The sequence below is a fragment of the Silurus meridionalis genome, chromosome 20, assembly GCF_014805685.1.
Source record: "Silurus meridionalis isolate SWU-2019-XX chromosome 20, ASM1480568v1, whole genome shotgun sequence".
In the NCBI taxonomy this organism is placed as follows: Eukaryota; Metazoa; Chordata; class Actinopteri; order Siluriformes; family Siluridae; genus Silurus; species Silurus meridionalis.
The window spans coordinates 2,125,878-2,151,417 of NC_060903.1; the positions used below are offsets into that span (position 1 = coordinate 2,125,878).

Below are 25,540 nucleotides of genomic sequence, written 5' to 3' on the forward strand. Positions count from 1 at the left end.
AGATAAACACATCAATAAAGCATCTTTTTCCATGAGAACATTTTTGCATATATTAACATTTATAGCATTTGGTAAAAGCCCTTTTCCAGAGCAACATACAACTATCTCACATTTATATTTTATACAATTGAGCAGTAGAGGGTTAAAGGCCTTGCTTAAGGGTCCACCAGTGGCAGCTTTGTGGTTGTAGGCTTTCAACTCATCCTTCTGATCAGAAATTCAATATCTTAACCAGTGTGTTATCACATCCTGTCCATGTGGTGGTTAAAATACAATCCAGACACAAGATGCATTTGTCCGGGTGTCCTAGTTTTTCTGTAGCGTATTATTATTATTATCAGATAAAAAAAAGTAATTTGGCTTAAAAGATTATTGAAAGGGTGAACTTAATTTTAGCCAAAACATTTTTTTTTCTTTCCTTTGTTAAATTGTTTTTAAGATTCAAGAAAGAAATGAAAGAAAAAATGTCTGCGCAGCAGAACTGGTTTGTTTCGGGTGACTTTTGTAGGCCACATTATTCGTTACCACACTGGGTGGATGCCAAAAGTTATTTGAGGGAATGTAAATAGATGCGTCATAAAACAAAACAAGAGAGAAAAAAAACGAAGCTCCTAATTAGCAAGTTGTTATCTGAGACATTCCTCAGAGAGTGTCCAGAAGCCAGCCATAGCTCTCAGCCTGAGAGCTAATCAGCTAATTAACAGCTAAAGCCACACAGGAGGAACAATTATGCTAAAAGCATAAGCTCTGGCTATATGCTACAGAGAACTGAGACCCAGACATTTCATGCATCTTGTATCTGGATTGTATTATAAGTATCACATGCATTTACAATGAAATTCAATGGCTGCGTTTCATGTTAATATATAGCGCAGTTCAGCTCATTACGTTCACCCAATTAATTTTTTGTATTTTTATTAATAAAGTTACATTAAAATGAATCTTGCACATTGGTAAAGGCGTCTTCGCCAGCATTCATGGAGCGTGTGTTTCACTAATCGGGAGGGTTTTAGTTACCAATTTTTGATTTTTGAAACAGACATGTTTACACGAAAATGTAGGCATTCAAATCAAAAAAATTTGTCTGCACTGTTTGCACTCGGTTGCACACGATGCACTTTATGTGGCAATGACACTCACTTTAGTCCTTCCTCTGTGTTCTGTTACGTAGCTTTATGTTGTGTGATGAGGCTCTATGTTGTTTAATGTAGCATCAGGGTTCTGGAGTACTGTGTACTGCGTCAGCAATATTTGGTAGAAATAACAATAAAAGCTTCTCGACTTGAACCTGTTTAAGTGATTGCAATCTGTTTTAAACCTGTTTTTATTGATGCTTTCATTTTTATTCGAATAATACTGATACCAAGCCCAGATCTGACTTAGATCAGAACTGAAGCTACAAAAAAACTTCTCACGTTTTTATTATATTCAGACCAAATAGACAGCATATCTGGATCTGACCCTGTTTTGTCATGTGTTTTAAATATTGACTTTAGAACTGCTTTAATTGCATTTCTGTATGACTGAAGGATACTAGCTTGTGATATGATTTCTCATTAAAGCACTCAGCATGCCCCTGTGTCTTTAGACTTTGGTTATGATTCATAATTTTGCATTGTGTTGGTGCCACTCCTTGATCAATTTTCATCTGCAGCACGTCCTGCTAGCTTTTCCAGGTTGAGGTTCCTCCCCTGGAGATGAATTGATAAACTGGTGCAACACACAGTCAGAATGGATTTAATTAACCTGCTTCTTTTTTTATGGATCTCTCATTATAGAGTCAAATGGGATTTAGATAGCCTGCCCTAGTTAGGCTTAGTGATGCTCCTTTTACATTCTTTCGTTCAATCCATGTTATTAAATTCATCCCTGTTTGTCTGCTTTGGTGCTTACTAAAAGTTAAAAGGTCTTTGAAATGTGTACTAAAATTAGGTCTCTGTGCAAAGACTTGTGTGACTCAGGGGTGAATTCATGGGAAAGTGCACTAACTTATTTTTTTGTTGTTCTGTCTAGGCTTTTTGCTTTCGCTCACTGTTTCCAGCTGCCGCAAAGCACACTCACACCTTTGTCTGCAGCTGGAAGAACAGGAATTCTAACTGGAATGTGGCGTGTGTGTAAACTTTAGCCAACCCTTCACACCTAGCTAGGAAATTTGAAACGTGACTCATTGTGCTGCTTAAATGTTATGATACTGTATCTACAGGAGGGTAATTTATCATGTATTGGTTGCATTAAACACACACAAAACACCTTTCCAAAAAGAGTGCTGTGAAAATTGTAAATAGAAACCTTCTTTAAAAATAAGTAATTCAAATGCTAAGCTTTGTTGCTAGCTAGCCTGAATAATGCTAATGTTGAACAAATTCAAAGTAGTGATTACAAGAGATACCATTACATTTTGTCTACCGAAAATATAGCAATCCCAATCCTTGATTTACTTGTGATGACCTGCAGCGGAACCTGGGCTAGTTTACTAGCATGTAACTAGCTAGCCAGCTTTTTTGGAATGGCAGGAGGACATAGTGATGCTACCACAAAGGTTTATGTGTAATTTTTTCATAATAGGAACATATTCACCATTTATATTTTTTAGCATTTGTACATGGATACACAAAACAGGCCTTGGGGTGGTTAAATAACACATTAGGTAACGTCAAAACCTATTTCTGACTTTCTGTTTTTTTGTTGTCTAGTGAAAGAATAGTTTCGTTCTGTGCACTGTTCCACCACCTCACATCTATGCCTGATTTTAAAAGTCCCTTTTCTGTACAGAGCTTTTCAGGTTATCAAGTTTGTGCAGAGAGGCAGTGAGTGCTTCCTGTTTTCATTGTGTGTAAGGAAACGGCATGTCCCAGCCAGCACCATGTCTCCACGTCGGCCTCTGGGCACGTGGCCTCTGTGAAAGACCGATAGAAGCTGTTTGATTAACTGAAACGTCTCCAGTGCCAGGCAATGTTGCCAGATTGAATGTGTTTCCATATGACAACGCTTGTTTTAATGATTGTGTAAAAGCTCTGCATCGTAGTAGATGTGTCGATAATGTTATACAATACATCACAATCATACTGTTATCTAATTTCTACTTGTTTACTTTGTTTCTGTGTATGGGCAGGGAAATAAATCCTCTATTTTTAGTCTGTCCCGTTTGGAAGACATAAGAAGTTCAGGTCTAATAAAATTAATCAATTTGATGGCCTTTGAAGGGATTCTTCATGTTCTACCACAGCAGGTCTAAAATGGATGCAGCACAAGTCATGTGCTAGCATAAGATTTTATATAAGACTTATATAATACCTAATCCGGCTGGAAATAAAGTCATCCAGCTGTGAAGATTAGATGGTATATCAATTGTTTCATTTACTTTCTTGTTGTTTCAGGCTAGTGAGTTTGCTAGCTTGCTAGTTTGCTAGTAATCAGCATGCATTGCAACTCTTAAAACTTATATTTAGGTTCTGTTACTCTGAACTGCATTTACAGAAGATGAAATGCATTATGTCCTTACTGCTAACACAGTATCCACAGCTAACAAAACATTTCTAGGTGCTGCCTATAGAATGGGCAGTGAATTCAGCGAAGCATAAACAATCTGGCAACCCTACAGCCAGCTAGCATGTGCCAACGTTTGTGTCTTCAGACAATGTTTTCCATATGCCTAACAAAAAAATCTCCCGCAACTTTTTACGAAGCTAAGCGAAGGCCTATACTTCTGTTCGCCGCATTAAATGAAGCATAAAACTATAACAACTGTGTCGAAGCGGGCGTTTTGGTTAAATGTTTAGAAATTTTTTACATATCATAAAGGTGTAACGAGAAATAGAGTATAGTATAGAGCACGAAAGATGATTAAGACTTGAGTGTCCATCACCAAGTTGGGTGAAAATGTAGTTATAATAATGTATATTGGTAAAAATGTGTGTATTGTATATGTCCTTACTATGTTATTTATAGAAGCCTTTTAGTGTCTTGCCTCCCTTCTGTTCTGTGTTGGCCAGTTTTGGGAATGTTTACCAGGTTCACTCCCACTAATTACACTCTGTCTGGCACAGATGGTGAGCACTGAAGGTCTCCAGGGTCTCCCGATTACCCAATAACCCTCCTCTGAGGGCGTTAAAGAATTTGGGAGAGCATAACATGGAAGAGTCCGCTCAGTGATTCATTTCCTCCTGAAACCCCACAGCCAGTTGTCTCATTGACCTCTTTGTTCCAGTAGACCTCTAAAGGCAATGTTTAACTCATCAACAGCTCGTACTATCAAAACCTTAAATATGTCTGTGTTAATATTTATATAAGCTTTATTAATGTTAATAGCTAATGTCTTTGTTTGTTAAACTTTAATTGTTGCCCAGATCTGAGGCTAAACAATAATATAATTTTTGACAGACTGTGTTAATGAACTATGAGGCCTCTATGTCTTCTCACTGCCCATTAATTATAATGCATTTTTAATGAGCTGATCAGCAGAGTCCTCCTGCACTCGACTGCATGCTCCCAAGGGCATCGGGTTACAATCAAAGGAGGAAGGGTGCATTTAGGGAGACCAAAGCCAGCCAGGAACGACTACTCTCAAAGACTTAGTTTTTGATTAAAACATGTCTTCACTTAAACCATTCACAAACATTGCATTTATTTTACCAATATGTAAATGTGTTAGTCGTATTGTGCAATTTGCATATTACCCCTTTGATGTATGCAAAGTATTGAGAATTATTTCCCTCTTTCTAACCACAGTGTTTATTCCACAATCAATGACAAATCAGGCATTTCCGACTTAATGCACTTTACACTCAAGCAATTATCCTAAAGCGACATCTTTATTTATTGAACTGAAATGCTTTATCACTAGTCATGAATGTTCGAAAAAAATCCATGCAAGCGAACTTTTCAAATGTTGGCCCTCCCACAACGTTCAGAGTCCACTCCCTCTCCTTTGTCTTTATCTTCTCGCTTTGGTCTACCTCCATCCATCCACCGTAACCCCCCACATCACCACACCCCAAGCAATCCGGTTTATGGTATAAGCTGTGTAGGCTTGAGGGGGGTTGGGACTGACAAGAAGTTTGCCATCCTCATTAAAGAAACATTTACTAATTAAATGATCATGTTACGTTTACGAGCATGTGTAAGAACTACAACTTTGAATGATGAACAGAAACTGCGTTTCATCATCCTGCACTTTTAATAGGCCCATTTTTATCCATGATAATGACGCTTAAGACTATTCCAATCCATTATTATAATGTGCTTTGAGTTGACACATGGAGCACAGAAAAGATGTGCATAATGAGATTAAAGGAGAAGGAATGAGCCATGCTGGTGTAACTGAGCTTTGTCGAAATGTGACTTGTAGGTGCTTCATTCCCTGTTTTTTATTAACAGGTGGATTTTTTTTTTTTTACTTTTCATCCGGTTCATGAGGACAAAGGTCTGTATATTCCCAAAAGGCAGCAGTAGATGACATGCATGCCAAACATTTAATCCTCTAATAACCTAACAATAGTCTTGACATTGGCCAGATCGGATGCTTCTTATCTGAATATCATGCTCCAGTGTGCGAGCAACGATGTTATTCAATGGTATATTCTCTTTTTATGTAACATCGTGTGCGTCCACTTAAAACGAAATGCTTAAAATTCGCTTAAAATAGTTTAAGCTTTAAAGGTTTTTATTGACGTTCGAAATTTCCACTAAGAAGTTTTTGGTTTGAGGGTTTTTGCATTTGTTCTGCTTTTTTTTTCATTTGTGTCTACTCGACCCAAATGAATCATGCAGTTCTACAGATATAATAAACACACAATTGCAAAAGGTGTGTACAGGTGTAACAGTGAACCCACCTACACAAAAATAAGAATATGAATAAAACAATTGCTTATAGACTTATAGACCTATACATTGCATTTTAAGCATGCATGAATAGCATGCACAAGCTCACTTCTCTAGCTTTTACTTTTATTTTATTTTTATGTCCTATTTATTTATTGCATGCAAAATACTGCAGTTTGTAAATAAATGCACTACATGTATGCAGTTCTGTTCAATGCAATATATGCACTGGACACTTGTGCTGGTCTTTATGGTGAATGTTGTTTGTGCTGAACCCACAGAGAAACGTGCTTTCGGTTCAATTGACACGGTGCACGACTTTCACGCTTCGCCTCGTGCAAATCCGCGATCCAGTCCCCGGGTTTTCGTTTTCGCCCCGCCATTGTTGGCTCGGGTTTCGTTTCCGCGTCCGTCCTCCGCCGCGCGCTCGTGTCGCGCCGCCATTTTGTGTCGCGCGCGCGCCCAGTCGTTCCTGTCATGGCGCCTTGTGTTGAACAAAGAACAACATCTCCCATTAATAATATACACGATAGAAAGCACGACATTTACACATCTAAATAAATAAACATCTGATCTTATATAACACATGAGTGATAGACATGAAGAAGAACCGGTGAGGGATCTAAAATCTCAAAGAAAATAAAGGATGATGGAGGAAAATGGTGAATTCCCTCTCAACATGCTAGTTCCCATTCTGTCCCATTATTGTATATGAAAATTGGAAAATCCCCAAAAGATCACCAACAACGTTATCTCACCATTCTTCATCTTAGTTTCATTGCTATTCAGGATTAGTTTGGTTAATCCTCTTCATTCATACACCAAATAACACTGAAAGCATCTCCAAACACATAAAATTCAGGTTGGTTTAACCACATGTAAACATCATCGCATATTCCAACAATCTAAGACGATCTTTGTCAGCTATAACATGGCCTACAGCTTATACCTGGTATTCTCGTTTCTACTGAAGACTTTGGAAGCTTCGCAAAACAGCTACATAACCCGGTCTTTCATTAAATACCCTTTTGGTTGAAGTCACAGAGATATTGAAACCTGTTACACATAATTATGGAACTGCAAATGACAATCGGTCTATAAACATAAGCCTTTTCACCTTGGTGTAGTGTCCATCATGGTATAGTAGTCCACCCTGGATCGTTTTCTCTCAGAACATCATCTTATCTGGTTGATTTTAATGGTTAGTTGTATTGGTAGTCCCAAAAGCCACTGGAAACTCCTTCAAAATACTTTTTTTCGATTATATCAATAGCTGTGTGGTCCCAAGAAATATGTCTCAATATTTAGCACAGCTAGCCTTGAAGGATCGCTTCTCTAATGAAGTTAATAAATGTATAATGTTTTTTAATATCCAACCTATTGTAATGAAGCTATAAACTCAACATGTAGCTGCACAGCATGTTTTGGCTGAATATCAAAGTCCTGAAGATATGAAGTATGTTGGCAAGCTGTATTTAAGGTCTTAAAATATTTGGCCTTGGTGCAGCTTTCTGTAAAAAAAATGGATCTGCTTTGTCTAGTTGTTATTCTGGTTGGGCATTAAATTCAACTGGTCCTGTCAAATCTAAACATAAAAAACAAACAAACTGAGATTAACTTTATTTACCCAACATGTTATTGTGCCGCTTTCGATTTTAGAAGCATCTTGACCATACACTTGTATTTTATTCTTTAACAAACCAAAATACTCAACATACTATAATAAAACCCTAAGCGTTTTTAATAGCTATATGACCTGTTTTTGGCTGAGCTCCAAATTTCACCCTACTGTTTAAGTGCCTCCGCATTTTTTGTGCGAACTCTGTGAACATTGTATAAATCACTTGTTTGTACATGGCCTTATTTCAAACTTGTGCTTCTTTCTAATAGGAAATAACAAAAAAAAAAGAAGCCCACATCAATAAATTGCGTTTGCTTCTTGTTCAATATTAAGTGGTCTCATATTAAATGGACTATGCCCAGAATTCTACAGCTTATAGTCAACATTTTTCTCTGATAGGCTGCCGTTTAGGACTGAGAATATGACTACGATCCCTGCTGGGACAGGCAGTAGTTATTGAGTGTTTTTGAGTGTTTGGACGTCTTTGTGTCTTTGGCTGTGATTCGCACGCACGCATGACAAAAGCACAAAAAGAGCCTACAGGTCTTTACACCTCTTTTGCTTTGCATATCAGTGCATTTAAATGGAAACAGAACACACAGGACCACATGCTAAGATAATTACTTTGGGGATCTTTACTATTTTGACGAGAAGATGAATATTCAGAAGAAAACAATGTAGGGAATTAAGGGGTTTAAGTCGTAAACTTGGTTTTATCGGAGAACTTTAATTTAAAGAGAGAGCATATACTCAAACATTTTATTGTATTATATTCTCCATTTTATCACATGCATTGGAACAGTAGTTTTTGTTTTTTCCAAACATTGCCTTGGAATATATTTTTTGTTTATTTGTGAAAATGTACCTGATTTAAACCAAAATTTGTTAACGAGATGACGCAAATTATTGTTGTCTTGTAATGAACATGGTAAAACTGAAGGCCTGAAGCCAGCATAGCAGGATGTCTTTGGCCAGTCGTTGCATGTAATGTCATAAAGGTGCCACTAGATGGTAGTAAATATCTTGAAAAGAATTTTTGCATTTTAAGGAGGAAGCGGTTGGGAGTCAATTTTCCTGTCATGCTTTTTCCTGTCATGCTTTTTTGAAGGTTGTATAATTAAACAGGAAACAAACGGCTGTGGTTATGTTTGGGTTTTCTAAAAAAAAATGATTAAAATGAAATGATTAAAGAATGCCATTTTTGCAGTAATACTTAGAAGTCATCTTTGAAGACTATGCAAATGTGAATATTAATTGAATTTATGGGAGCATCAAATGTTCATGCAGGCATACCAAATAAAGTATTCTTAATGTATGCATCTTTGGTAACGCATCTATTGCTTACTAATAATACAATAATACAAATAAACAAACCATCTCTTAATTGTCTAATGCATAGTCCAGAAAACATCGATAATTGTATTATTTATGTATTATTTATTTATTTATTTATTTTATATTGTGATACTGAATCTGAACAAACTATCAAAAATAACCTAAAAAAAATTGTAATTAAACATATACTGTACTCTTTTCGACAATAAAAAGTTTGTATTAGCCAGTTTTGCCACTAGAGGTCGCTACAGTGCAGAGAAAGAGAACTGAAACCCGCGTCTTGTAAGCGTTCGACAGTTATTTTGATAGATTTAATAGATAGGTGTGGCAAATGATAATGTAAGTTGTTGCCTAACTTTTCCATTTTGTTTGTTTTATGTAGAGAACCTGATTATGTATTATAAATAATGATTTGGAGATAATGTGCTCTAATCAAACTACACATAATAAATTTAAATATGTGGAGGCTAACTAGAAAAGCCATCATTTCCAAAAGGTTTTCTTCGAAATGATATATAATATTAGGCAACTAAATGACAGGATCTGGATTTTTCACTGTAAACTGTAAACTTGAACTGAACTGCTTAAGGTGAAAGTCCAGTTGGTCTTTTGAATTCTTTCCAAAAGCTCTGATTTCTCACACTGGCCAGGTGAAATTCCACTAGAGCAAATGTGGCAAGCAATGACAATGTTTTGTTTCTCTCTCTCTCTCTCTCTCTCTCTCTCTCTACCACCTTCTGTATCTGCCATGTGTTAACTCTCACTCATGATTAATTTACTAATACCTTTCACTTGTCTGTTTTCGCTTGTGTTTTTCCTCTCACATGTACTGAAAAGTTGCACGTTATCTTTTACAACTGCCTGAAATCGACACCTGAAATCTAAAATCATAGGCAACACCAATTGACGATTTGATGTAAACAAGTGTTGTTTTGGAGAGACTTGCAATAGGCTCCTTACTAAGTAAAGATATAATTAATATTTAATCGGATAGGAGAGAATCCGGTCATGCGGTACACCAGAAAGACACCTGGCCTTGTGTTATGACCTGACTGTCTGGGTTTATGTGTGTGCACATGGGTTTAGCTGAATGCAACTACGAATAGCATTGCCCCCTACTAGTTAAGCGGTAAGGGGTCTGAAAGGTTGTAATTTCAACTGCAGAAACGTACAAAATTTAGCTTTATTAGATTCAGCATAAACGTGCACCTTATTAACGTCACTCAGTGATATCATATCTCCTGTTGATAATCAGAAATCACCTCTGCATTAGTTTAAGGACAAATTATCCTGCATTGTCCTCACTCCAAGCGGTTTGTTGAGCAACTAGAGGCTACACTTCCAGCCACAATGAAGCATTTAATGTGAAGCGCATGGAACAAGGCCAGCGTTTGTCTCCAGAGTGCATCTCTACTAGTCACTGGCTGTCCATGCTTTATATCACAGTTAATGAACCAACAAATACAGCTTATAGTAGTGATCTTGTTCTTAACAGCTTCACAATGAAATTATGCACTGCAAGGAATTTTCCAGGATCTTCCACACAGACAAAACCATCTTCATAAACGGACAAAATGTATTCAGGAAACTTGTGATGTACAAATCTCTGAGGCATGTAATGTGATCAATACATTCAGTATATCATATTACGAATATTACCGTGGACACTATTTACAGAATATTGTCAAGATAATAGAGATATATGTAGTGTATTGCTGTATGCATAATTGTCTTCAAGTTGTGCTTGGAGGTTGCATAATCCTGCATTCAAGCACAATGATTTTGGATGTTACTGTTGGGAAATACTCATTCGAACAAAAATAAATAAAACTAAACTAAAAGTCTTACTGAAAGTCTTGTGTGGTCAGCCAAGAAAAGGGTTGTAGAGAAGAAAAGTAAAAAGAAATAAAAAGGAGAGAAAAGGATTAGCGCAGTTAGGCTAAGGCAGGTAGACTGGGGGTTGGGGAATAAAGCTGGATCAAACAGGAGGAACAGGAAGTCTCCGCAGGGGTCTGAATTTCTGCAGTTAGAGACCTGTTTTTAATTTATAAAGCAACCTTTCAGGACAGGTTGTGACAAAACATTTTATTTGCTGTAGCATGATGGAGCCTTGTCATGGTTACACATGGAACATACAATTTCACTGAAAGAATTACAAGAATATTCTCTTAAACAGGACACAACCATGCAAGACCAGTTTTTATATCTAGTTAGTACTTATAAGAAATCCACCAAGTTGTCAGAATGATGTATATTGAGTATATTTTGAGAATGTACAAAATGCATTGCCAGAATTCGTCCATTTTAGCACGAAGGTATGTCTTTTATCTTTACAAATCTTACTGTACCTGTGCAGTGTTTTTTTTCATATGGCAAAACCCATGGTAGTTCAGTATGCAGATTTAGCGTTTAGTCTTATTAGAAAGTAATAAAAGTTGCAATGAGTCTATTTAAAATGAATTTACCAACACGTTTGGGGAAATATGCTAGTTTTGCTGTTTTCACTTTCACTGTGCCTTTACATTCTCTCTCTTAACTACCTAAAGAGTAAAATGCAAGATTTAACTTGTTTATGTTCACATCCATTTTCCCAGTTGTGTAAAAACAGTTTCTTCTAACCCTGCTGCACTGTGCAAGTTTTTGCTTGCTTTTATAGTCAAAAACATGCACATTCGATTGTGCACTCCTATTTAGTGCAACACTAATATTAATGAGTTCTCACTAGCTGACTAGCTGTGACTCCTAGTAATGTGTTCTCAATTAGAAAACAAGCTGTATGTAACAATTGGTAGATGTTTGTGTTATCCAGGATAGGAAATTGCACTAAAATATCAACATCATGGTTATTACTAGCTAATAAATGTTCATTCGCTTCTCTTTGATGGCATACTGAAGCTTTCCACATGTAATAAAGCCTTACTGTGATGTTCATTTGCAAATACTAGGTCAAGAAATCCTATCAAACACAATCCCTAAAAGTTATAATGGCAACAGGACTAAGCACAATTAAGCTAGTTAACTGTTAGCTAACAGTTGCTGCAATAGAGTGAATCTGTAAAGTAGTGTTTATATATCAATCTACTTTTTTACATGTTCTTTTATAGGAACTTTCATTAAAGTGTAAATTTCTAACCCTTGCATTTTTTACCCTAAATAAACTTGACTAAAGTGTGTAATGGTTAATTTCTGAGGTTTGTTACTATCACTGAAGATGTGAATCTATGCCTACATTGAAAGTTCTCCAAGGCTGAGATTTGAACTGTAACTGCACTACTGTCATTAGTGTATTATTCTACCTTAGGGCACAGACTGTGTGAACACAAATCAAATATCAATCTGCTTTTTTATTTATTATTTTTGTTTTGCTTATGAATTTTGTCTAGTGTCATATTCACATGTGATGTACAGTATGACAGCGATTAATTTCCTTAAGTAATTTAATATGCTTGGCATGACAAACTGCTGTAAGAATATTGCATTTACATGCGTACACAATTTGTATAATGTAGATTAAATATTATTATCTTATGGTGTCCAGAGAGACACTGCATACTAAAACGCTCAGCAGTGTGCATTATTTTAATGTGAGAAACACACTTTGCTACACAAATCAGTCATTTTACTGCTTAAAGGTGTCATTCCAGTTAAAGACACTCTGATCACCTTCAGTATCTTAATGGTAACTCTGTAGCGTTATAACTACAAACTATGAAGCCTATTTCTGTCAACGTGTGGCTTCGCTAATTTTATTTATTAAGTACATCAGACTATCTAGCAAGGTAGGTTTCTGGCTACTTCGATTACTGTCTTATTATTACTTACGCTACAAATCCCACCCAGTCAAACCCACAATGCACGTGAGTGCCATCTAGGCCTAAGAGGAGGTAACTACAGCAGTGCATTATACATGAGGCATGAAATATGCTGCATTAATTCTTCAACGTTTTCCGTATTTTTATATCAAATATTTTACCCAAACTCTGATTGCAATTATATTTTTATTATTTACTTAAGTCAAACCCTAACAAAAAACACTGAAATTGGTGATATAGAATCTAAAAACTACAATATTTGATTAATATGTTAATATTAACATCTTATATTAAGATAATATTATTGTAATATAATACCCCAAATACAGAAGACAAAGCAATTAAAAGACAACATACAACAGAAGACATTGCAGGTTTCAAAAAGGAAATCAGAAATACTATTTGGGTGTATTGGAGAACAGACCGTGTATAGTTCGTATAATCAATGCTCCATTTGTAACATTTGTTATATTCCATAACATTTGTTATATTCACCACAAAGGGAGCATTATAAAATCATATGTTACGGACAAATCCACGAGCCATATCACTTCCTCTGATTATATTCCTCACCGCTCTAGATTAATGAGCAAGCATAAAATATGTGAGGAGTTTCTGTTTTATTGTCTATCATATCTTTTTCCCTGATTGAAAGTGTGAACCTGGGATTGATGGACCCTCATTTGTTTAATGTACACTTTCTGCATCGGTCATGCCGAAGTGTATAGAATTATATGCACAAAAACAGCTGCTTGTGATATGAATTAATGTGTGTAATATTGTCTGGGCATGCACAGAGCATATTTCAGATGCAGGAGGAAATAAAATGCTGGAACTCAATAGAGAAGATCTAACATTTTAGAGTCGTCTGTGGTGGTTGAGTTTACGGTGCATGTATCCGGCAGGCACATTTTAGCATACTGCAAACAATACTTCATATAATGTTATTTACATTTCTATTGGTGGGCAATTCATGAACAAATTCCAAAGTATTACTGCACAGTTTTCAAATAATTATCATAATATTTGAATCGTTGGATACTAAAATTTATATTAAAAAATATATTTAATACAGACAAATTTAAGTAGATATTTCCTGAGGCAAATATGTGATTATTTCGCTTGGATATTCGAGATTTTTTTTAATCATAATAATATTGTTTTGGATAAGTTATGTACTAAGGAAGATGCTTCATCTCAAGTCAAGTCATTTGGCTTTTATTGCTTTTAAGCCATATACAGTACAATACACATTGAAATGAAACAACGTCCCTCCAGGATCAAGGTGATACAAATCCAATATAAATCAAGAAAACAGTATGCTAACACGTGTGAATGTATGCAAACAACATTTAGTGCAACAACACACCACAATAGCTATGTGACAATGCAGTACCGATCAGTACACAGAGCTGAATGTGAGATAAGGCAATTAAAATGTGCATAAAATAATAAATACTGTACATGTAAACATTTAATGATGACCAAATTATTTGAGCAAAAAAATGTCAACGTGTGTGTTTGTCTGTGAGTCTCTTACTGAGGAGCCCTAATGATTTTATGTAGAACCTGATAACAGAGAGCTTCTCTTTCAGGAAGAGAGCCAGAAGACCCTTATCTTTCCAAAGAACCCTTGAGGGACTGTTTTAACACATTTTTATTGAGAGCTGCTGGATGCCACTAAAAAAAATGCAGGGGCTTATCTATGAATATATTCAACCAATATTCAATATCTCAAAAACCACACCCTCTTACTATAAAGTGTCAACATTTCTTTGTCCTTAGATCTTTCACTCCCTTTTCCATTTCACAAAGAGCATCATGCCTAATTTATGACTTGACACTCTCAGCAGGGACGACAGGAAGCCTTGGGTTTTGCTGTGCTCAATTAGAATTTCTCCTTCCAAATCCCTGCGTCGGTTCACCAGAGAGTAATTCATACTCGTCCGTAATCATTCCTCTGTTTCATCAAAACCAGGCCACAGACACAGCCTGAGATCATTGTGTTATATCTTCACGCAGATCCTTGGCATAGATAGAGACGAGTTAACGCGGCGAATGCAATTCCTAACACAGCTAAATTATGTATATGTCATCTGTCATCAGCAGTGCAAACCCTGAGCGTGGATTACTCACACAGTGCATCCCACGGACTGCTTCTAGATAAGCTTCTCACATCGTGCTCTACAGCACATAACAATGCGTCCTTATTTTCCCTGGGGCTTTCCCTTTATTAAATATACACCAGGGAGCATGTGGCCAACATTCTATTACAATAAATCACAGATATGCTTCAATTGAAACTTCATTCGCTAATAAACAGATTTTAAAATAAATAACAAATGAAATATTTCTCCAGAGAGTTCAAATACTGTGGCGTTAGAAACATTTTAGAGATAGCTTAATGAGTCATTACACAGTCATGATACAGCACCTATCGAGCAGAGATTAAGGGCCTTGCTCAGGGGCCCAAACAATAGCAGCTTGGCCGTGCTCTGGCTTGAACCCCCAACCTTCCAATCAGTAACATAGAGACTTAATCATTGAGCTACCAGATGTAGGTGTAGATATACTAGGTGGTCTTCTCACTCAGCACTGGTTAGTACTGTTTTGGATGGTTTTCCTGGGATGTGCTTTTCCACTGGATGAAACACAATCTATATACTTCAGACTGATACTGTAGGGGTTAAACGAAGAAGCTGTAATTATTATGTAAATGTAATTATATTTGTTCTTTCCCCCAGCAGGCAGTGCTAATAGGTCTCATGATGATGACGATGATGTTGATGAAAAATGTATATTCTTGCGGAGATATCTGACATGATATCTATGTAGTCAGTGCATGTGCATCTCCACCACACACAAACGAGCTTAAGCGAGTAAACTATAGTACACCCGGTACCTGTCTGATCGAGTGCCAGGGTAGGTGAAGGTTTTACTTTTTTCCAGCCGTGAAAAAAAGGTATGAAAACCCGCTGACCTTTTGCAGGTAAGTCTGGACAATCGTGGATTACGCATTACAAAAATAGATATTTAATATAGGATTATTATCATACAAATGGTAGAAGATCTTTTCAGTGATCATGCATTGAGTTCCATATGAAACATGGGGACTTCTTTTTGGAATCAGTTCAAAACACATGAAACCAGACAGTCAAATATTTTCTGCTGCTCGAGTTGCATAACAGGGCAGAGTAAACTTTATACTAGCAAGTGTTGCTCTTAATTACAGGTGAGCAGGCAATGCTGTCCCTCCCACCCAGAGGCCTGTTTCTGCTTTTTTAAAGGCAGTCCTCATTGTCTAAATATTTTTTTATATAAAATAATAGGAGCCTTTGACCATTTACATTTTATCATTTCTATTTTACAATTGTGTGATACGATCTTAAATGTATTATCCAAGGTTTGCATATTGCATGGAATATAAACGTACTGTGTAATAATTGTGTTGCTGATAATTATGTTTGAGAACGATTTTACACTATACAGTGTGAGTATTATTTTTGGGGGGTGTTGTGTATATTATGTAATAAAGATATGATTAGCCAGAATCTGGTGGTTTGCAGGAGCAGCTTTATGATCATGGAGTCTTCCATGCATTGAGTAGAGTCTTGCATGAAAAAAAAAGCAGTGATCATTGGCCTCCACTTTTTCGTCTCTCTTCCTTTGGCAGGTCCTCACATGCACAAACTCTTTCTGGCTACTCACGAGGAAGTATTTCTGTTTGTGTATTAACTGCGTACAGCTACACACTGTTCCCTCCGGCCAGATCAGAGAGTGCAGGGGAAAATGTGGAGCAGCAACTGGGCCTTTTCTTTTTATAGTGACATATAGTGACTTTTTAGTGGTTTGTGTTCATAGCCTCTTAACTTTAACCTACATCTGTGGATGTAACACCAGTACAACAGTTCACATTTTTGGTAAAATTATGTTTATAGTGATTATCTGTGTCAACGTATTTAAAATTATTATTAAATATTATTAGAAATACATAACATATTTTTTACTCTATATACATTTATGACATTTGGCAGAACATCTTTTAAACAGAGGAACTTATCTGAGCAGTTGAGGCTCAAAGCCCAAGTGGTTGTAGATGGGATTCAAACTCACGACCTACCAATCAGAAGGCCAATAGCCAAACCACTGAGCCACCACTTCTACCAGTTCTGCTCTAAAACTGACATTTTTGTTTGTCCAAAATACAGAATATTACACTACTGGTGCATGTATGTATTGGCATACCAGTGGCGTTTGTGTAAAGAATGACTGCTTCATGTTAACAATCAAAATACATTACAAGCCTGGTGTGCTAAACAACATAAAACCGAATAATTGTTTATTGTATTTACATTTATATGTGAACATTGAGATGTTATATTTATATGTTACAACTACTCCTGCTTGTTAATGTATTTTATAGTTTTATAGAGGACGTAAAGGGGTCTGTTCTGGAAAATAAAATCACTCCAATCATGTGCCATGTCCGCTTTAAATTGTCAGGTCAATACGTTATTATCTAAATAAAATGACTATGCAATTAAAACACTGAAGATTGTTGTTTCAGTACACAAAATGACTAACCTTGTTATTTTGATGGACAAATTAAAGAAAGACTGAAGGACAGCAGGTGCAAAGCGATCTATCTATGAGCAAGGAATACGTTTAAATCTGTTTCTTCTGGTTAATTAATAATTATTTTTCCAATAAGCAACTCAAATAGATATCTATGTCCTCTGCATAGATGTAATCATAACCTGTGTATACATATTTTCATCCTTTTTCTAATAATCTCTTTCCTACTTCTGTATTTGCTTATTTCCTATTTTGCTTATTAATCACACAAAACTTGATTAAAGGCAACTAATTAGCACACAAGGCAACACATGTTTAACTTTTTATCACTGGAGTCAAATTATTTATGCTTCAAACTATGTGAAAACTTGCCTCATGAAGAAAAACATTCTGTTTTTTAGTCTGTAGACAGTCATTGATTATCATATGGAAAATCTAAATAGAAATCCATGTCATGTTCCATTTATCAACATTCTTCAGTAAAATGCCAGACTGCACTTTTCCATGTTGATGAAATAAAATGCACTCTTAGTACTATATTTCATCTGAAAGCATGAATGAAGCATACCTTAATAAAAGTACTTCATGCTTGTCAGGTGTATATCCTTCACATATCTCCGCTAGTTAGGAAGCCATGCTCAGAGCACAGAGCTAACTACGATACAGCACCGCTGGAGGATTATTTGCCTTGCTCAAGGGCTCAAGAGTGTCAGCTTGGTGATCCTGGAGCTTGAACATCCAACCTTATGACCAGAAACCCAGAGCTGTAACCAGTGAGCTACAACTTCCTCCAAATGACTCTATGTTTATAGGCCTCACAGCTACAGGGGTTTGACATGTTCTACTATTGTTTATACAGGTTTCCTACAGATCCTCTAGTTTCCAAGTGTCCAAAATCATGTAATTTAGTGCACAGATTACTCCAAATTTACCTTTGGTGTGAGCGAGTGTATGCATGGTGTTACTAGTGCCCATTTACGGTGTATTCCCACATCACGCTCAGCATTTCTGGGATACACTCCTGATCCACCATGTATAAAATGCTTACTGAAGATGAAAGAAATAGATTTGGAGCTTTGTTCGGATTTACCCCAACAAAATGTACATCAAAATGATCAGAAATAAAGCATTTATAATGTCAAGTCAGGCAAAAGTACAGTAATGTAAAGTATCTTCAGAGAGAATGAAGCACAAAATTGCCCTGATTGAAAGGAAATCAATTAATGTCATTTTGTGCATCTCGTCAAAAACCTTAATTATATCTCTGTAATATATTTAACGCGGCCTAATGAAATTTTAACTGGCCGAGTTCAGGTTCGGTGCCGATCCACTGCCGGGATTTTCTTCTCTCTGCATGCAAGCGCTGATTAACTGACACCTTAGCCGACCAATAGTTTTCGCGAAGTGCGTGACGCAACCGCCCCGATCGTCAAACCGACCAATCAGCGTCGTCTCGCTTCAAACGGCGTCGTCATCAAAGCAGAAATTTAAATGTAGGTTATGATGAATTAGTCGCCGAAAATCCCCAACCTTCCTCCTCCTCTTCCTCGTTATGTTCACCGCCTGATGCCTTCTGCTTTGTTCTAATGATCTGAAACTGAATCTAGTCAAAGAAAAAAAACAATGTTTAAAGGCAACAAAAGTATATATACATCAAACAATAGCTTATAATAGTAACGATTGACGTGTTGACTGCCACTTATATCGACCAGGACAGGTTTTATTGTCACCTTGATGTAACCTTAAGACACACACACGAACACTACGGGGTTGGAATGAACGTGTTGGTCGAATTAACCACGTGCTGGAGATGGTTGAGGAAGCAACTTTTTTGCAATTTTTTTTAGTCGACCTTCTTTGTCAAAGAAAGATCACTGTAAAAAAAGGGGGTACACACTGCAGCACACCATCCTTCAGCTAAAATCTTCTTTACTGCGTCTTCTTCCTCTTCTTCTTCTTCTTCTTCTTTTTTTTTTTGTCTTTTTTGAATTCTGGTCCTGGGTTTCTTTTTCCCGCTCATACACACCTGATTCAACTTATGAAGTCCTACCAAACCAGAAACCTGAGACCAGGAGACTCGGCTTTGAGCGTCACATCATCATCATGGCCCTGAATTTACAAATGGTATTTTTTTTTTTTTTCTATTATCACGCCTTTAATGGAGGAGAAAAAAAATTATCCGGATGTGTTTATTATGGAAATATAAAAAGTCGCTATATCTATAGTACGGATGTTTTTTTTTTTTTTAAAGCAGGGGGTGTGTCTTTCTTCTTCTCCTTTTTCTTCTTCCTCCTCTTGTTCAGTTGAATTAGCGGTTCGGTTCAGGAGGTGTGTTCTTTTTTTTCCGTTTAGAAACCCCATCCATTGTTCCACTCTTATGGCACGGTAAGCCACGCCCTCATCCGAACCTCAAAACCAATCACACTCAGGTGTCCGCCCCTCTTCCAACTAACTCCGCCCACAAATCTATATTAAAGCCTCCTACCGCGCATGCCGACGGCATTAGCTTAGAAGAGCTATATAATAAACAACTTAATATTGATTACGCTTCCACGCGAGGATTTAACCGATTTAAGGTTTTTTTTTTTTTTTTTGGCTTTATTTATATTATTATTATTCTTCATTATAAACCATGGCAGACACCAAGGTAGATTCCGCAACAGAAATTTCCGCCAAGGTAAGAAAACAAGGAAAAGGAGAACAATCTTTCTTTTCTCTCTCTCTCTCTTTTTTCTTCTTCTTCTCATTCATTTTATTTCATCACAACTCCACTGATTCGCGCGCGGGCTCCGATGGAGATCCCCACGGTACCGTGTACCAACAAAAAAAGGTTTTTAATCCTGAGAATGTTTTCGATCCTGAACATCTCAAGATGAATCTGTAACCCAATTTGGAGACATGTTAACAAATATTCTTCTTCTTATCCAGAATGTGGCTTTGCTGAAGCGCGCGGGTTCTTTGTTTATAAGCTACACTCGGTTCTCGGTTCCGCTTTGAACCTCAGCGGAGGCGCCGAAGGTTAAACTCAACATCTCAGTTATTATCTTTATTATTACTTATTATCATTATTATTAATCCCCCAGTGCGACTACGCGCCATTGATTGGTTGATTGATTAATTGATTTGTTTTTAATAATTGATTTTTCCCCCTCCGCTTTGATGCGTATTGTTTTTATTGATCAGGTTTTTATTCACAGATTTGATCCCTGTAACAAACCCCAGCTTTCTGATAGCGTTCAGAACTTATCACTTATTGATCTTGCTGCTACTTTATCTATTTTTAGTGTCCAAGTTTATTTCCAGTTCGAGTCGGATGTCAGTGTTTTGTTCCATTTCATCCCAAACACATTTGATTTTATATCACACATCTGGCTGTATGTATAGATTAGTTTGTTTATTTGGCAGGTTTTATTTCTCCATCTCTCTCTCTCTCTCTCTCTCTCTCTCTCTCTCTCTCTCTCTCTCTCTCTCTCGTGTTCGTGAAGCACCGTTTTGGATCGAGCTCAATATGATATCTTGTTACTTCCGACTTTCGGAAGTGCTCTTAGTTTGTATCGGGTTCTAAGTGTGCGGTCTGGTTTTAGTTTTTATTATTATTATTATTATTATTATTATTATTTTGTAAGAGCATTAGAGGAACGCAGGTGGTTTGAGGTGACTCGCTTTGATGCACGCGCTCTGTCACTAATCCATATTAATTCATATTGTTACTGTTAAAGACATGCATCCAAAGCAGAATCTGCATTAGAGACGGAATTCATACTACAAGTAATAAAATAAAATAAAAAAATATATCTATATAAAAGAGGGGCACGGGCGCTCGCGCGCGCTGGGTGGTTAATGAACAGTGGGTAAATTGGGTGTAAATTGTATTCTCATTTGCACTTTGGGGATTTTGGACTTTGTCAGATATCAAAGTGATTCGTGTTCGGTCTTCTGATGGACCACGTTTTGGAGAAAAGCCGGATAAAGTGACTGACCGCCCGTCTCCGGTTTGTTCCTCTCGACCTAAATCCGGTAGATAGCGCGAAAGCTTGATGGAGGGAGGGAGGGAGGGGGGGGAGGAAGGCAGGCAGGCAGGCAGGCAGGCGGAGGAGTGGATCAGCTCTTCTGGCTGCGCACCAAACCGCATACTGTACTCGATAGTACGCATTCGCTGTGTGCACGCTTTTTGCGCACTGAGCGTCCATAGCGCGTGTGCGTGCGCTCCGGTTTTGCGCACTAGGGTGCAGTGTGCACGTTGGGATTGCGATCTCGGAAGTGATGTAGAAAAAGAAAGAAAGAGAGAACGAGAAAGGGAAGCCAGGCCTTCTTTTGTCCTTTGAGTCTTCTAAATCAGCTTGTTTTCCCACCCCTGACTCGCCTGAACCTTTACGACCGTCGGTTTTTTTTTTTTTTGCAATCTGCTCCACGGGTGTGTCCTCGTAGCATATGGCGTTGCCGAAATGGCCCGGACTACAATACCCATGGTATCTCAATAACACCGAGGTGTCGTATTACAAATCGTCTCACTCTAAAGTAGGCGGGTTCTTACGCCAGATGATTGACAGCTGGAAAGCCTCTATACCAGCCAATGGCCTTTTTGGGATTTGGCTGCAGTTTTACGCGCAATCTCACAGAGGGCGCTCTTGTCTCCACCCCCACCCTGCTTTCCCTTCACTCACCATCTTGGCTTCAATCCCATTGAACGTAATGATGGTTTTAAATAGCTAGGGCCCTCTCCTCTATCAAGGCATAGTGTTAATGGCTATGCTTCATCATTTTGCAGGACTTGAAGGAGAAGAAGCTCCTTGAGGAGAAGGAAAATGGAAAGGAGGCCACTAATGGAAAGGTACTGCATACTGAACGATTCAGTAGATTTGTTTATGGATTTACGTGGACGAGGAGGATGATGTTTACTATAACGGGAATGTATTTCAAACAGGAGAACGAGGAGAACGGAGAGCCCGAGATTGATGAGGAAGAGGAGGATGAAGTAGATGAAGAAGACGAGGAGGAGGACGGAGAGGGTGGGTTGCAGTTTCCAAAAAAAATTTTTTTAACAAGGTAATTGGGGTGTAAACATGACTAAAATAGGTGTTACGGTTGCAGGAGATGAAGATGAGGAGGAGGATGAGGAGGACGAACTGGGTGGAGGAACGAAACGGGAGGCTGATGAGGATGACGAGGACGATGAGGTGAGAACGAGTAGCTGAGAAGGAGAAAGTTACTTAGAGCAGAGTTTCCTCGGTCTTCGACACTCTTCTGCTTTTCTAAATTCGTGGCTCTTTGATCTTTTTAGGACGAAGTCGACCCGAAGAAACAGAAGACGGACGACGACGATTAAAAGGATTGTTGGATGCTACTAATCCAGTGTAGAGCTCATCATCTGCACGTTTCTTGGAGCCAGTGGCATAAAGGACTCAAACATCAAACATGGTCATTTCTCCCCCCCACACCCACCCAAGTTCCCACGTTTTCACCCACTAACCCCCAATGCAAAATTTTCTAGAGGGAAAAGTCCACCACCCAGACCCCCAACACGACGACAAAGTTCACAAGACGAGGATTTGTTTGTATTTTTATTTACATTTTCTATTTTTGTACATATTGTTAAGGGATCAGTCACATGATCGTGATCTCCTGTGACCAAAACGGTGCTTCTTTATGAAATTTTACTTGTTTGACCATGTCTAGCAAACTTTGGAAACAGAAACATTTATAAGAAAAGAAAAAAATCAGCCATTTAACTCTGAGCATTCCAGTCAGATTTTATGTATGAAATTTAGTTGTACCATAAACTAGTTTTGGATTTTTTTTGTTTTGTTTTTGTTTGTATGGGAGGGCTAGGCCAAAGAAAAGGAGTTACTTTTCTTCTTGTTTATCGTTTGCATTTCTTTTACCTTGGCCTGTCTGTGTGTGTGAAGTTTGTTCAACAATAAACCTGACTTTTATTTTGTGAGTTGTACTTGATTTCTGTTTCCTTTGGTACTTCTCTGTGCTAAAGACGTCTTAAGTTGGGATTTTTATTATAATTAAGTTAATCTAGAAACCCAGCAATGTTCATCTTGTGTGGTTTACTAGTATCGCCTTTAAACATGTGAGTTGCTTATCAGATAATTTAAATATGGATTGTACAATCTAGAAATTAAAACTCGGTAAAATTAAGTGATTGGCATTAGGAGATCTTCAGGACGTTTGTTTAGGTCATGGAAAATGTTTAGGTTTATGAGCTTGAAGAACGTGTGAAGTATGTATCACCTAGATCAACCAGGAGGTACTTGAACTTGTGCTTATGTCCAAACGTCACCTCTACTCATCAAAAAACTGTAACCTGACCACTATTCAACCTCATAAACAATTGATTGACCTTTCAGTGTCTGCTCACAGACATCCTTGATCCTAAGTGATCCTCATATTGTGTTAAAGGTGAAGTGAAGATCCATTCTGAACAACTGTAAGCTTCATCTTTATGATTAACATGGTGCTGAACTTCACTTGAGATTTACTTTGTAATGAAATTTTTTTCGCTGAAGTTTATTTCATTAAGGGTTTGTGTTCTAATGCCGTTTGCTGACCTGCTGTAGTGGGATTTAGCTGTTGCATCATCTCTACCTTTAGCCCATGCAGATCTGTACACTCTGTGCAAACAGCTTCCTAAGCTTCAGCTGGCACGTTCACACTGCCGTTAACACACAGGTCTATGTAAATAAGATTCTATCCCATTAAATGCTGTCCTGACTGTTTGAAGAAACACAATGTCAGCCTGTAAAATATCAGCATGACGCAGAACTCCTAATTAAATCAATTAAAGCCAGAACCATTGAATCACTTTTTTTCAATTAGTGGACACATTTAAACCTTGAACTAAAAACTTGACCTTGAACATGTTTTGATTGGCAGTCTGAGAGGGGACACCTGAAAGCTGGGTTTCACCACATACACGTGTGTGTATACACACATAATACACGTGTATTAGATGCACTCAGAAAAGCTATTTACTTAAAAAAAAAATAAAAAAATAAGATCTGTGGTGTGTGTGTTTATATATTGATTGTCTGGCCTGGGATGCTGATGTAATGTCTATTAAGATGTGTGTGTGTGTGTGTGTGTGTGTGTGTGTGTGTGTGTCAGGTTTAAAAATAAAGAGCTGTGGTGACCAGAGGGTTGTGTTTGAATGCTGGTTGAATGATATGATATGATATGATATGATATATATATCCCATATGATATGGCTAGTTTGAGTGATTTTTGTGACTTGAGCCTGACAGTCAACCCATAAAAACTCCAAAGCAGCACAAGCAGCATACTAATCAGGTCTATAAACACTTCACAGGGTTCTGCACAAACACTGTGAATCTCAAATCCACACAACTGCATACTGTGTCTGTCATCGTGTCATCGTGTCATCTGCATACTCTTTTTCTTTAACAGATTTCTACACACTAAGGTCACACACACACACAAACACACACACACACACAAAAGCCTCAGGCATGCTTTATTGTCTTGCCTATAATAAAGAAAAAGCTATGCAAGTACTTAAAGTTCAGAACCGACGTGTTAAATCTTTGCACACAAAAAAACATAGTCATTGATTAGATTTTGTCACTTTTAAGTTATACATAACATAACATCAGCGATCCTGTCCATTTTTTTGGATCCACCTGCTCATCCCAACACCATACTTTTAGATGGAGTTCTCTTCACTTCACTCTGTGCATTGGGGATGGTTCCTTATGAACAGCCTAAAGAGCCACAAAGTTACTGAGCAACTCAAAGAGGATGGATTTGGCCAGAAAATTAATAAAACAGTCTGCTACAATCGCTTTGGACTGCAGCACAAGAGTTCTGCATTTAAGCACATCTCAACAATGAACAGACATTTGGCGCCATCCAAATAAGGATAAGTTAAATTTTGAGTCTGATTTCTCTCAAGGTTTCTTCCTCATACCATTTTAGGGAGTTTTTCCTTGGATTATTGACACTGGCTCACTCATTAGGGATAAACTGATAGGCATTGACATATAAATTCATATTTTATAACCTTTTTATCTCTGTAAAGCTCATTTGTGACCATGCTCATCATTAAAAGTGCTGTAGAAATAAATCTGAATTGAATTGAAACATCATGCATCATGAAAATATCGTATCACGATACGATATTTTAATCATATCAAACCAACCCGTGTCAAATTTTACTCGTTAAGTCCAAAATAACAATGTTTTTGGTCAGATACAAAAGATTTTCCACACTGTTTTACATTTCCCCCCTTACAAAGGGGAAAAACACTAAATATTTATTGTGGGAAGAAGATAAACCATCGCCATGTTGATGCTAAACATTTACAGACTACATGCGTTAGCATTGAGCTAACTAGCTTTTTATTAGCAGCCT

The 25,540-nt window shown here is 37.4% G+C and overlaps 1 protein-coding gene across 1 annotated transcript; it reads left to right on the forward strand.

The window, feature by feature from the left end:
- Positions 1–19,652: 19,652 nt before the first annotated feature.
- Positions 19,653–23,104, forward strand: ptmab (prothymosin alpha b). The gene is made up of 5 exons (XM_046876526.1): positions 19,653–19,840; positions 21,932–21,994; positions 22,088–22,172; positions 22,255–22,340; positions 22,445–23,104. Exons 1-5 carry the CDS (start codon positions 19,796–19,798, stop codon positions 22,487–22,489), a joined length of 324 nt encoding a protein of 107 aa, XP_046732482.1. The 5' UTR covers positions 19,653–19,795; the 3' UTR covers positions 22,490–23,104.
- Positions 23,105–25,540: the final 2,436 nt, after the last annotated feature.